Source organism: Eschrichtius robustus, chromosome 21 (genome assembly GCF_028021215.1).
Source record: "Eschrichtius robustus isolate mEscRob2 chromosome 21, mEscRob2.pri, whole genome shotgun sequence".
Classification (NCBI taxonomy): Eukaryota; Metazoa; Chordata; class Mammalia; order Artiodactyla; family Eschrichtiidae; genus Eschrichtius; species Eschrichtius robustus.
The window spans coordinates 28,419,692-28,435,112 of NC_090844.1; the positions used below are offsets into that span (position 1 = coordinate 28,419,692).

General features: G+C 42.2%; 1 protein-coding gene across 1 annotated transcript in view; it reads left to right on the plus strand.

Moving 5' to 3' along the window:
• The window catches only part of UNC5D (unc-5 netrin receptor D), a 258,784-nt gene that overhangs the window by 219,511 nt on the left and 23,852 nt on the right, over window positions 1–15,421 (plus strand). The window contains exons 15-16 of the mRNA XM_068531991.1: window positions 5,925–6,074; window positions 13,255–13,419. Coding sequence (XP_068388092.1) covers window positions 5,925–6,074; window positions 13,255–13,419 — 315 coding nt within the window. The remainder of the gene's footprint in view (window positions 1–5,924; window positions 6,075–13,254; window positions 13,420–15,421) is intronic.

A 15,421-nucleotide genomic window follows, 5' to 3' on the forward strand; every position in this document is an offset into this window, starting at 1 on the left:
CTCTCCTGTCCTCTTAGAACTAGGTGGGGACCTGGCAAGATAGTAGCCTCACCAAAAAATATTCCTTTATAGGATTTTAGTAATCGAACAAACATTCTTCATTTTTTGCCGTGCCCTCCTTTGCCTCCTGCAGGGCTGCTTCCCATTCGCTCTGGGGATATTTCATCTGAATCCTAGTAGCAATTTCTTTGAATGACAAAAACAAAATGCCTCATGCACCTTGGTAAGACATAATTAATTTGGTTTCAGATTTTTGAAGCTATATTCTAATAAATACATCTAAAACCATCTCTGGAAAATTAAATCCGCTCAGATAGGCTTTTTGAAAAAAATACAAATGCCATCTGCCTGAAGGTGAGAAAGGGACCAATGACTTCTTGTCCGTCCTGCTCCTGTATTTCTGTAATAATTAGAGCTGCAATTTTATGTTTGTGTTTGACATTGGCGCTTTTGATGAATTCAAACAAAAGGTTGAGGAATGGTGATATATTTTCAAAGTTGTAACATGTTAAGACCTAGGTTTTTGTTATTGTATTTTATTACATTCTCTCTCTCTCTCTCTCTCTCTCTCTCACTCACACACACACACACACACACACACACACACACACACACACAGTTCAAACAAACCTTAACATAGGGAAAGCAAGGAATTAAGCACTTGCCCTATCTTAGGGGGAAAAAAAAACCACAACTAATTTTTTTCTCCACTGCTCCCAGCACTCCTATTCAGTACCTCTGGGTCCTCATTACTTACTTGGCATTAATGGAGATTTAGAATCTAATTTCAGAGGATTTCCTCCAGATGTAGCTCTTGTGTTTATCAATAATACAACCTTGGAAAATATCGTTCACGTAAAGCATTTAAAGGAAAACACCACAGCGACATAACTTCTGTGTGTGTGTGTGCGCGCACTTAAGTTCAACAGTTTTGGCTCATAAATATGTAAATTCAGCCTGCTTGTTTTAGTATCCCTGAAGCACACCTGAATATCGCTGCCTGTCTCATTAAATCAACATAAATGGCTCAGTGAGGCACAAAGCACAAGTTTCTCCTGGCCACAACTCCTAGCCCTGGATGACTAGCAACCGCCAATGTGAAATGATGAAATAGAAGAGACAGAAAAACCACCAACCATAGCCTTTAGGTACATCTTATATACAAGAAACCAGCCAGACCCTACTTTCTACTTTAATTAACACAGATATCAATTTAACAGTAGACTCAGAGGTTTAGCCAAGGGCCCTTATCACATAGGAGGCAGATAGGAAAAAATCAGATGGATATCAGATTCCACTCTCGGGGTGACGCATCCGTGTGAATGACTCCGAAGGAGCTCAGCAGAGTTGTTTGTACCACTGATTCCCAAACCTGGCTGGACATCAGCATCATCTGAGAAGTATTTAAAAATACAGTGTCTAGGCCCAGCCCCTGAGCGGAATACAATAGGTTGAAGGGGCGTAACTGGGAATTCTGTGTTAAGTACAATTTATCCTATTTGGAGAGGGTTTTAAGCTTGCACTCTGAAACCAGTTGTGCCTTTACAAATATATAAATACAGTGATTAGTTCATTATTGGGCTTCTTCATTTTAATAAGTAATTGTTTTGTTACAAAATAGCTATAATTGCTTAATATTTTGTACAAGGTTACAAGACACTGTTAATTGTATGTAGTTGGTTCAGCATATGGAGATTAAAGTAAGCAAAATAAGAAAAAAAACAGTAAAAATAAATTATGGTTGTATTTAAATTGGGGGCCCTAAAGCAGAAATCTTTAAGAGGTGCCAGTTTTCCTCGGTGACAATTGTAAGTGGATATCCATTTAAAAAATTCCTAATATCCTCCATTCTGTATCTCAGGGATGGCTTAGATAGTATATATAACCACAGGGCAAAAACTGACTTTTTTTTGTTAACTTTTTATTTTATATTGGAGTAGAGCCGATTAACAATGCTGTGATAGTTTCAGGTGCACAGCAAAGCGACTCAGCCATACTATACACGTATCCATTCTCCCCCAGACTCCCCTCCCATCCAGGCTGCCACATAACATTGAGCAGAGTTCCCTGTACTATATAGTAGGTCCTTGTTGGTTTTCCTTTGTTAAATATAGCGGTGTGTACATGTCAGTCCCAAACTCCCTAACTATCCCTTCCCTCCACCCTTCCCCCCGCACCCCCAGTAACCGTAAGTTCATTCTCGAAGTCTGTGAGTCCGTTTCTGTTTTGTAAATACATTCATTTGTATCATTTGTTTTTAGATTCCGCATATAAGTGATATCATACGATATTTCTCTTTCTCTGTCTGACTTACTTCACTCAGTATGACAATCTCTGAGTCCACCCATGTTGCTGCAAATGGCATTATTTCATTCTTTTTTATGGCTGAGTAATATTCCATTGTATATATGTACCACATCTTCTTTATCCATTCCTCTGTCAATGGACATTTAGGTTGCTTCCATGTCCTGGCTATTGTAAACAGTGCTGCAATGAACACTGGGGTGCATGCATCCTTCCGGACCATGTTTTTCTCCAGATATATGCCCAGGAGTGGGATTGCTGGGTCATATGGTAGCTCAGTTTTTAGTTTTTTAAGGAACCTCCCATACCGTCCTCCATAGTGGCTGCACCAATTTACATTCCCACCAACAGTGTAAGAGGGTTCCCTTCTCTCCATACCCTCTCCAGCATTTATTGAAAAACAGACTGACTTATGTCATCTTTACATATATCTTGCACCAATGAAAAATTACTTATGGGACAGTGTTAATAGCAGTCTGACCTTCACATGACTCTTAAAAACATCAAGCATAGTATAGGAAAATGCAGGGAAATCTAGTAGAAAAAATACTAGACCATGAACAAGTACTGATATAGTAGCTCTGTCACTAGCCATGTGACTTCAGGCAAATCACTTTCTTGGGGGTAAGGGGGAGGGTCTCCATGTTTTCCTCTGTAAATAATCAAGTTTTAAATCACTAAGTACCTTAAGTTCCCTTCAAGTGTGATGATGCTATGTAGTTTCTAAATATTAAAATAGACTAGCTCTACGCCAAGTAATTCATGGCCTTGAACAAGTCACTTCATCGCCTGACCTCGGTTTATTTCGCTGTACTTTCAGGCAAGTCAGATTTAAAGAACAGGGATACACTTTAGAGAGCCTACCCAGTCAAATATACTTTTTTTTTTTTTAAATATAAATTTATTTATTTTATTTATTTATTTTTGGCTGCGTTGGGTCTTCGTTGCTGTGCGTGGGCTTTCTCTAGTTGCAGTGAGCGGGGGCTACTCTGCGTTGCAGTGCATGGGCCTCTCATTGCGGTGGCCTCTCTTGTTGCCGAGCGCGGGCTCTAGGCACGCAAGCTTCAGTAGCTGTGGCTCACGGGCTCTAGAGCGCAGGCTCGGTAGTTGTGGCTCACGGGCTTAGTTGCTCCGCGGTATGTGGGATCTTCCCGGACCAGGGCTCGAACCCGTGTCCCCTGCATTGGCCGGCAGACTCCCAACCACTGCGCCACCAGGGAAGCCCACAGTCAAATATACTTTGACAAGTCAACACTGTTGTTATTCCATGGCTTTAATATGGTTTGAATAAGCAAATTTCTTATTTGTCCCTGTTTCTAACCTTGAATGGCAAAAAGAAGTTAGTATATTACCATGCTAATGATTTTGCTTGGCTGTGAATAAACCCAAGTAAAGAACTGAAGCCTAAAGATTAAGTGACTTGCCCAAGACCATGCAGAAATGTGATTAGAAGGCTGTGCTTCCAGTTTTGGTTTACAAGATGAGTGCCCTCTTGAGTATATATAACCCTCAGAAAATTCTCATACTCCCTTAAACCCGAACAACATTACTCTAAACAAAAATACAAGTGCCTAGCATGGTAAGGCAGAATTCGTGATTGGCCCCTGCCCTATAATATTCATCACCTCCAGCCATACACTTTCCACCCTAACCTTCTATCCCAGCTCTGTCTGGCCTCCGTGCCTTTGTGCAGAGCCCATTCAGTGTCTGGAATGCACTCTCCCTCCCTTTCCCATGAGTAGCCCCTATATTTACTTCCAGGCTCAGTTCAAATATCACTTCCTCTATTAATTTCCCAATTCATTTCCTGGCCTCTCTGCCCATCTGGGTTAGGCACCCTCTGTCTTGCCTTAACCTTTGGGAATATACATATTTGTAATAGTTAGATGCTATATTATACTCATATGCTTGCTGTTCTGACCCTCTCTCTAGACTGTGAGCTCCTTGGTGTTTCATTTCTGTCTACCCAGTGCCCAGCTCAAGCATTGCTCCACTGGACACTCATTAAATCTCAAAAGAGGGAACAGACCAGCATCTGTAAAGACCTAAAGTCAGCGTCTGGCATTAACTCCCTTTCCTCCCACCCTGCCTCTTTCCTTCCACTGCTTGCAGCCCTCACTAGACACTGGCCACTGTGTTATTATGTCCAACGCTTAGACCCACAAGGTAATGAATTATCTAGCACTGCCCTGTCCAGTACAGTAATTGCCAACCATGTGTGCGTATCTACATTCGAATTAACTAAAATGAAAATCTTAGTTCCTTAGGCACTCTAACCACTCTGGCTAGTGGATACCATATTGGAAAGCACAGGCATGGGCCACTTCCATCATCGCAGCAAGTTCAGTGCTGACTCAGGGCCCCAAGACACACCCCTTCCACACCCCCAAGAGCTGGAGAAAATGACACTGGAATGGAATTGTTTAGTCCTGAGAAGAGACATTAGCAACCTGTTAACAGTTTGTGTGTACATGAAGGATAAAAGCTGGAAAGCTGCTTCTTAGAAACACTTTCATTAATGTTAATCTATACATAAACAAGAGATGGGAAAGGTAACTTCTGAAGCTGCTTTCACTCCCTGATAATTGAAATGTAAGTTTTATTGTATTTATAAACCTATTTGCCTGGCTTCTTAACAACCTTTTTTAGACTCTGGGAAGATTATAGGACATCATTAAAGGATTTCAGTTTTCCTATTTATCCTAGCTCTGCAAGGAAATTATAAGTCAATTAACGGTGATTTTTTTAAATGGGGATTTAGGGAAATCTTTCATCTCCACTAACACTGAAAACCTCACCCCCTACAGTAGTTTGACATTTTATAGCGTTCATATCTGTCCTATTATTTCACTTGTCTTATGGAGATGATTCTAAACGCCACAAATTTGGAACCAGTTAAATGGTTTGCTTAGTAGAATGTATGTGAATTGTGTTTGTATGAGATATAATTACAAAGATTTGTCAGTGAAAGATAAAGGAGTATTTATCTCAGGAATTTGATTTTTTTTCTGAGCCGAAACTGACTTGACAACTTATTTTTTCTTGGCCTTTTGGCATAACTTCTGTGAACATTACTACAAGTAAACATGATACATGCACTCTGCAAGATTTATTTTGAGCTAAAGGATAAATATTGGATGATGCCTGTGTTAGTGACAAACAAGGGAACCAGACGAGGAGTGGAGTGGAGGAGGGTCTGTGTCTCCCCTTCTCATGAAATATGATGATGTGTTAGGTTAAGTACAAATACATCCCTTGATTATGGCGATACCAGGATGAAATTCACACAGTTCTGGAAACTCAACAGTATTACAGTTTGCTTGGGGCAAAGGAGGTCTTCCAGTTTTAAAGACAGGCACAGTGTGTGTAAAAGCCGCAACAATACAGTAATGAAGAACAATTGTTTCTTTGTGTCCAGATCCTTAGTTCTCAGCAGCCTGTAGCCCCTTAGCCCTGACCTTGCAAGGATGGGGGCGGGGCGTAAGAGTAGAGTGTGCTCATCATGCTGTTCGTCTATTCCTGGGAGACACATGAGAGGGAGTATACGTATCTATGGAAGGAAAACGTGGAGGAAATTGGGTACTTCATTGTTGTGCTTCTTTCTTTTTCTTGCCCTATAGGAAGTGGTTTCAGATGAAAGGCATCAAGGCGGACAACTCCTTGAAGAACCAAAGTTGCTGCATTTCAAAGGGAATACCTTTAGTCTGCAGATCTCTGTCCTTGATATCCCCCCATTCCTCTGGAGAATTAAACCATTCACTGCATGCCAGGTACTGGCCCAATGGGTTTCTGACAGAAATAGCTTTGCTTTAACCAGCATGCATATCACAAGCCCTGGTGAGGGTACTCTTGACTTTCCTCCTCCTTTAAAACTATGGATTTAATTTCAAAACTGTCACAGACATGTAACAGTTTGCACTACACCCAGGGAATGAAACCTATTGTCATAAATCCATGGGTTTCTAACACGTGGGGGAAAAAGGGGCTTGTGTGTCAGGTAATGTGACATTTCTCCTCTCTCCTGCTTAAATCGCCACTCGGGATAGGTTGAAGGTGGTCATTTAACAACTTAGAGCAGGATGTGTTTGTGGGTTTGTTTTGATTCACATCAGTTCATTATGAGACACAGTTTTAATCCTGTTCAAGTACGAATGAACTGGATGTCAGGGAGAAACCTTTTAAGGGTGATAATTTTGAGTTGTAGAGCGCTCTGGCCAACCAGATGGGAACAAGAGAGTTTGTCCTGAATATATAAAGTGCTTGCTGCCAGATGAATTGAGCAAGATGGGAAGAAGAAATCACAAATTGAAAAACAAAGAAATGTCAATGCCTCTTTGGGTTTTTCAACCTTTCCATCTTTACAGCATTCATTTTTTAAAAACCATGCACAAGATATACCGGCTTGTCAGAATGGAAATAAGCCAAATCTCAAAGAGAAAAACCTTGCCCATGCCATGAGAGTTAGAAAAAAGTTAGAAAGAGAGTTAGAAAAACACCTTACACTTCTAAAATTCAGAATTTTCAAATTGGTTAAGGCCATATTTTTATATTTACTTTTCAGATTTCTCATTACCTTGGGAATTGCCCCCTCTATGTATAATTTTAGTGCATTCAAAGCAACAAGAATCTCTCTCAGGGCCCTGTACAATTTTTTTTTTTTTGAAAACTTTACCATTTTTTTTTTTTTTATGGAGAGAGGTTTTCTATGAATAAATGTGTTATTTATGATGTTCTAGACCTAGGTGTCTCTGTTTCCCAGAAAGCAGTATTCAAAGTTTCTAGTCCAAATTGAACTTCAGGGTATTATTAAAACAAATCCTGATAGTCATGCAAATTCCTCTGTGTATTAATCTTTATTGATTTAAGGGCATCATTTCACTGGATCTGGTACAAGTGACTCAGTCCAAAGTAACTATTAAGTTTAATGCTTGGAGATTAAAAAAAAAAAAAAATCAGATGAAAGAACTATAACCTCTCAGTGGCACTTAAACAACAATTCCAACACCAGGGATTCCAAAGAGAGCCTCAGGCACAAAAGGCTTGGTGGGGGTTAATGCCTGCCCACCCCAAAGGATGCAACAGGGCCAGCCAAAGGCAAAGGGCACTGGCTAGCAAGAAAACCCAACCAGCTTTACTGCCAGGGTGGGTTGGATTACACAGAGGTTGTGAACATGTATAAGCATTTGCCTTCTGTAATTGAGCATAATTTGAAAGAGTCTTGGAAGGCTGAGAAACAATTTAATTTTCTCTGCACCAGGAGGCTTGCCACTGAGTTTTCATTTCCACTTCATTTTTCTTCCCCACAAATGGCTTTCTGCTCTATTCTTCCTTTCTCTTCACCACCCTTAGAACCAATTTCTTTGCTCCTGTGATCACTGAACCCCCAGCAATATGCCTACATGTTGTGCTTGTCTTAATGGCCATGCTGTGTTTGCTCCAGGCATCAGATTCTCACATTCTGGGGAGGGTTTGTGTTCAGCCTGCTTGAACTTCATGGAGAACATCATGTGCGCTGACAAACTCGGTGTGGATAATAGAGAATGGCTTTTTGTTAAGGCTTAGTGGATGAGAACTCACAGAGCACTATTGTGGAGACAGAAAACCTCACTCCTCCTGACATCATTTATAGGTCTCTCCTTCAGCTGGTAAATGTTCCTGTCATCTTCTGTCATCTTCCAAGTCAGTGGATAGAAGACCTCTGGTATTCTCGTCTTCTTATTCCTCTCTCCCTTTCTCTAACTTCAAATCAGGAATCTGGGAAGTGATATATTCCAGTTGGTACCCAAAGCTTACTCTCCTAAAAAACCTTCCTTTTTTCTTCTAGGAAAGGTGGAATTTCTCAGGGAGGTATCCAGTGCATAGAATAGTTGCCCTACCAGACACCAACCAAGAGATGTTTTTAGAATGATGTGAGTTCAAGATTGGGTCCAGAGCTGTGATGAGAGCCTACATATTAGGACCAACTAGATTTTAAATCTTGTTGGTTTCGATTCTGGAGGATGACAATTTATAAAATGCTAGGCTACAACCCTTATTGCTTATGAAACCAGGTATGATGGGTGAAAGGGAAGGGCATGTGAGTTCTTAGGAGATCTGGTTACCATAGACCCCACTAACCTTGATTCAAAGAAAAAAATGAGGCCCAGAACACTAGTCCTTCCAAAATAAACAATTAATTATGCCCCCTTTTCTTAAGACTCTACCACAATTAGTGATATGCTACTGTCCCCTTGGAAGACTTAGCAACCCTCCTTTAGAGGGAAATAACTCTGCTCTCAGTAGGTTCCTGGGACCTGAGAGCTACTTAATCATTGCTTCCTTTATTCCTTGCTGCCCGTGGGGTGAAGAAGCTGCAATAAACAGTATGCAATAAAATATTAATTTATTTTCTAAATCCTACAAAACACCAAGCCAGGCTGTCACCTCTGTAGGATAAAAGCAGCTGTCTTACAGCATGCTATGTATCTTGGAGAGCCCAGTGTCTGTCTCCTGCTAGGATATGATTTACATGGTCCCCATCTGCTAGGAAACTAATTATAATGGGACTCAAAATGAAAACATTTCCGGAATTCTTGAAACCCCCATAACTTTGCTACACTTTGTCCTCTTGTATTACTTTCCACATAATTCCTCTCCGCTCAGTGAGCATCTTGGTGTTTTGTTTTGCCTTTTTTTTTTTTTTTGAATAAATGAAAGCAAAGATGATTGCCCTGAAAACACACTAATCACAGTGCTTCTAATTCTATTATTTTTAAATGTTTTGTTGAGCACTACCGGCAGCTGCTACTCAAGTCAACAATTAAAAAATATTCTTTTGACACTGTCTTAATATCAGATTTTTAAAATGTTTTGATTGTTTGCAGTAGAATGGAAAGAGAAAAGAGAAGAATTTTTTTGTGTGCCGATTCTCACGCCTTTCTGCAAGAAAAGATTATCTCTGTGGCGGGTTTTTCCAGTGTTCTCAGGAGAAAAATATACAAAATTTAGCAAGTGACACCACAGAAGATACTTTTCAATAAGTGGTCAGTGCCTTTTTTTTTTTATTTAAGGAAGGTAAGCATTACCAAAGATTCAAAGCTACTGCAGAAAAAATGTAGGTTTAAGATCTGGACCTTGAATTCAGCTCTGTCTAGAGCCCTGAAGTCCAAACATTTATATTACACTGTAATGACTCAAATTTCAGATTTAGAAAACAAAAACCTCCTTAGTTAGCTTAGTTAGGCAAAAACACCTATGAACCGTGGAGCCCTCTGTTATAGTTACTTTCGTTGAAGGGGATGGTGCAGAGTAACTCTATCAAAACGTACTGGCTTGGGGAAGAGAGTGAGTTTGAGGGCTTGTACGTTGAGACTGGAGAGAGTGAGGAGGAGGTGACAGAGGATGGAAGAAGCCCTTGAAGGCCAGGCAGGGGACTGTGTTTGTTTTGTTTTGTTTTGTTTTGTTGGCCACACAGCATGTGGGATCTTAGTTCCCCCTGCAGCAGAACCGCGGAGCGCTAACCACTGGACCACCAGGGAAGTCCCAGGGGGCTGTGTTTATCACGCAGGCATCCTGGGGCCATTCTGGTCCCCCAAGCAGAGGAATCATGTAATGAAAGCAGAGTTCCCAGGTGATGTGGTCACATCAGTGCCCCGCCCAACTCATGATTACAGGTAAAAGAGAGACCATAAGCTCTTCCCTAAAGAATACCAATCAACTGGGCTTCCCTGGTGGCGCAGTGGTTGGGAGTCTGCCTGCTAATGCACAGGACACGGGTTCGAGCCCTGCTCTGGGAAGATCCCACATGCCGTGGAGCAACTAGGCCCGTGAGCCACAATTACTGAGCCTGCGCGTCTGGAGCCTGTGCTCCGCAACAAGAGAGGCCGCGATAGTGAGAGGCCCGCGCACCGCGATGAAGAGTGGCCCCTGCTTGCCACAACTAGAGAAAGCCCTCACACAGAAACGAAGACCCAACACAGCCATAAATAAAAATAAATAAATTAAAAAAAAAAAAAGGAAAAAAGTATATATTAAAAAAAAAAAAGAATACCAATCAACTGCTTTCTGTTTCCTCCCCAGTCAAGCCTCAACCCCCTCATTAACTCGTGTGGTAGAGACTGAAGATAGGAAGGTTGCCGAGCAGTTTACTCCCAGTTAGCTCTGATGACATCAGAGAAGATTACGCGTGGAGATAGAAAAATTGGAGGAGAATGACGATGAGAGAGAGATGGTGATAATCCGTTTTCAAAAGGTAGACCTATCTGAGAAAGGAAAGGCCAACTAAAATTGTTTCTGCTGATTAGGGGTATAATGTCAGTGGTGGATGGTAATGAAATAAAACCCAGAGATGCAGCTGTTGGGGTTCTCCACAGAGAAATGGCCTTTGGGCGTATGTAAGCAGATGAGGTTTTGAAGAGTTCAGGAGACAGACACAACAGCTGGAAGCTGAGATATGAAGTGAGAGTTACCCGTGGTTTACTAAACCACAGAGCAGCGTGAAAAGAGTCGGATTACACAATAAGGAGAAACGGCAGACCTTGTAAATACGTATTATTACTGTTTCATCTGGTATAGGATTTGGTGCAGGTGAAAAGTCATTTTTGAGTGTTTTAGGGAATGACTTCCTCTAAAGGTTGCTGGGAGGCCACACCGATCTGAAGTGCCTGCTGCTGCTAGGAGGGAAAGTGAAGAGCTCATAAGAAAAACTCTCAGTTTAGGAAGAACGTGGGTTGGACCTGTGCTGTCTTGCTGGTGACATAAGCAAGCGGTGCTGCAGCCACATGCTTCCGTAGTGACCATTAGCTTCATGCTTCTCCCAGAGTTTCCCCTGGATGAGAGCCTCTCTGTGGAACCCACTATAGTGAACCTTCCAGCGCTGCCCAGCTCATCTTAGTTTCTAAGAGAACTTCTTCTAAGCCACTGGTGTTTCATTAGAGAATGGTTTGGGTCAAGAAAAGATATTTCAATCCAGGGGAAATGTAATCAAAGGATTTATGTGCTTATAAAGCCTTTGGAAAGCCTAGGAGAGCCAAGGTCAGAGAAAGCCACTGGCGATATAAGGAAACCGGCAAGTTTGGTGAGTTCAGGAAAACACAACAGCCCTGAAGCAGATGGTTCTCAGAAGCCCCTGCAAACCTCACACGTGCTGTCAGCTGAAGCCTCTGGGTTTGCTCGCTGCTGTCAGAGGAGCAGCGAGGACGAGGCTTCCGCTCCTTCTCTTCCTTCCAAGTTTAAAACAAGTACTTCTCACTGGCAGAATGGACATGTGAACTCCCTGCTGGAGAGAGCTGTGAAATGTAGTTTTCAGGCTTCCAGCCCCTGCCACGTAGGGGAGAACTGAGGATGGTGGAGAGAGAGTTGCCTCCTAACAGCCCACATTCTGCACAGGGATAAAGTCAATGAAAGTCTGCAGTGTCAACATACAGACCTTCTCTGAGTCCTTGTCTCTACTTCTTGAGACAAAGATCCACTGCCTTTCCCTTGGTTCAGGTTTCAGAACAAGCAAAACAAAAACACGACACCCTTACATCCCTTGCTGGGATGTGTGGTAGGGGTTAACACGTGAGTTCGTTCCTTCGTAATCCCTAAAGCTGGCTCTCTTGTACTCAAGTCTGCAACAATCTAAACTCCATCCCTCCCTGCTGGTCCCCCCACCCCCCCCAGCAAGTATCCAAAATCAGGGTCTGTGAGACTTCCTATAGAGAAAATGAGGAAACCAACAAGCGTACAGATTGGAGCTCAGGGATAACGAGGTAACTCATAGTTCCTCAAAGTGGGTAGATTGAATTCTCATCATGGCCTTTGGTCTTAAAACACCTGCTGAGTCCATCACCAGTCACACTTCAGAGACTCAGACTTCCAGACTTGATACATCTTTTGCTGCCTTTCAGCATCAGTATTGGGGGAAATTGTATTTGTAGCAACAGGTGAAAGAGCAAATGAATGGGATGCGGAAAAGAGAAAGAAGGGAGAATGAAGATTACTATAGGCTGGAAATAGGAGGTCATTGCCAAGGACCACAGCCTGATCTGAGTAGGAATGAAAGACATTTTAGTAGATGGAAGATTACCAGTGACTGACCTCTACTTCACATTAGTGTAAAGCCACGTGCCTGAGCCAATTGGTGGCAAGCACCAGCTGGTCATGGGGGAAAGGGGAATGTGTATAGATTTTATAATTTCCCCCCTCATTTAGTGAAAATTGCTTTTGCCACTCAATTGTCTATAAGTCCCTTGAAAGTGGGGACCAGACCTCAATTCTTACTGCTCTTTTCTTGTTTATCTAGTACAGTGTCTTGTTATTAGTAGGCATTGTACACGTAACTGAGAATGGATGAATTGAATGAATGAGGAGTTGGCAAACTAGACTGTTCTGGGGTAGCCTGTTGTGTTTGTGTGTCTCTCTCTGGGGTGTGTGTGTATGATTCTGCAGTAGGTATAACTTTTATGCTGGATACATTTAGCAACATTATGTTTATACAATTTGGCATGAGTTTGTGGTATGGGCATAAGTTCTGGCCAGTCAGTTCTTCAGCATAATTTTCATTTAAGTGAGAAAATATCATCCTACCCCGGGCTTAGGTAGAAGGATGGAGTAGGCATCTAATCCTAGGAGTCTACCCATAGGAGTCTTTTAGAATATTTCTGTCATGGAAAGACACGACGATTAACTTTTGATGGTATTCTTTCTAACTGTGTGAGTCACCAAGTGAAAGCTGAGCTCTTGCAGTGTGGTTTTGGAATTCATATGTTATCAATTGGAATTGACGTTAATTACTTTTGTGCTGCTTGGCATATGCTGGAACATTATTTCTACAACAGTTCCACCAGAGTCGCTTAGGCAATTACCTCTCCTGCCATCACCGTCATCATCATCATCCTAATTATTGTGATTAGGTCCCTCCTGCTCTCTGCTCACCTCAGCCGGGCTCTGCACACCATAGCCCTCTTCTCCCCCCCGTCTCCCCCGCAGGAAGTCCCATTCTCCCGCGTGTGGTGCGGTAACCGGCAGCCCCTGCACTGTGCCTTCTCCCTGGAACGCTACACGCCCACCACCACCCAGCTGTCCTGCAAAATCTGCATCCGGCAGCTCAAAGGCCATGAACAGATCCTCCAAGTGCAGACGTCAATCCTCGAGGTGAGTCCTTGGTCTACAGGTCCCCGACCCCGTTTCTAAAAGGACATTAAGGACTGTATACCTGTCTCAGTTGTGCTACACATATAGCATGAAAGAGCTTCGAAAGGCACTCACTCTTTGAATCCTCATTACTGATAAGGGAAAATTAACTTCTCCTCAGGCTGAGGATGGAACTGAGCTGCCCACTGGGGCAGGGAAACACAACCCATCAGAGCATAGGCTCTGTGGAGGGACCTTTGGGGAAGGAATTTGTCCAGGGCTTTTTACACACAAAACCACAATCAATCTAACAGTTCATGGCAGACATGGAATATCAGCTGAGGTTCATTATTGAACTGAGACACATAACCCTAAGAAGACACAAGGTCACCAGTGGGCTGCTTTTCTGCCGGTTCTGACTAGTTGTTCAGAAGTCAGTTGCCCAATCTGTGTTATTTCATTTTCAAGGCCTTGGTTCCTGATTGTCTTACAATTTCTCTTACCCTCCAGGATCAGGGTTTCTACACATCCTCATTTCCATTAAGCCTAGATTTCATCAATACAATAATATAAGATAGAGTAGATAATAATCTCATTCTACACAGTAAGGACATAGCAGTGCAAAAAGGGATAGGACTTCCTCCAAGGTCATATAACTGAAGGGCAGAGTTAGAATGGGAGTCAGAGGAGAATTCACTTGGCAACTTTTGCAAAAAGACACCTGAAATGCCATGGCTTTGGATTGGCCCTAAACCACTGAATGACTCCATGGCTCTGGACTTGAGCTTATCAAGTAGACAATGGCATTCCCTCCTGAATGGTTATTTGAGGGTAGAGGGAGAGAGTAGCTGAGGCGAGAATCAGGGGAGCTGGTAACGCGTTGTTTAGCACTTCCAACGTAATCCCTGGCTAGTTTAGAAAAACACACATACTGGATTGTTCACCTTAGAACGTGTATGTGTATATATACATATACATACATACGCACACATATATATTCACGTATACATATATAAATAATATATAAGCTCAGCAGAAGGTTTAATGCATTTTGTATCCGTACAACTCAATTTCAGGTGCGGTTTTTTCTCAAAACTTGTAGCCTACAAGCATTATCACTTCCCTCCTTTCTCATTGCGGTTCACTGTTTATGCAAAATGAGTGTGGCTAATTCCCCAAACAGTTTTCTCTAAAGTGCGGATGGCTTTCCAAAGAAGTGTGCCTCAAAATTGATAGCTGTCTTAACTGACATGTTTCTACCACATTTGCATTTGTTATTGCCAATTAGCATTATGTGCTAACATAGTTCTGATAGGAAAGGTAGATCCAGAAACCTCAGGCAAGATATTTTTAGAGTCTCTTTCTTGAACAGTCATGGCATATTTAAGACAATTTATTTCAAAGTAAAATACAAATCGTATGGGAGTTTTAAAATTAAAACAAAAGAGAAAATCTAAGAAGAGCTGCACTTCAGAAGAAAGAGTAAAAAGGCAGGACATAAGATGCCTCTGATGAAAATTGCCCTAAATACCTGTCAACAGGTTGACAAAAGAATTCCAGGTTTAAAAGGTTTTTACTTTCTAAGGCACCCAGATATTGAGGATCAATTTCAGCTATTACAGGATATTTGTGTGAAAGGAATGTGATAAGGTTGACACATCCTGGCACCTTTGCTCCTTGCTTAATAAACCCTTGAAGTGCATGGAAAGAAAATGAGCTAATAGGGGCTGCCCTGGTGGCACAGTGGTTAAGAATCTGCCTGCCAATGCAGGGGACACAGGTTCGAGCCCTGGTCTGGGAAGATCCCACATGCTGCGGAGCAACTAAGCCCGTGCGCCACAACTACTGAGCCTGTGCTCTAGAGCCCACGAGCCACAACTACTGAAGCCCGCGCACCTAGAGCCCGTGCTCCGCAACGAGAAGCCACCAAAACGAGAAGTCCGCTCACCACAACTAGAGAAAGCCTGTGCGCAGCAATGAAGACCCAACACAGCCAAAAATTAATTAATTAATTAATTAATTA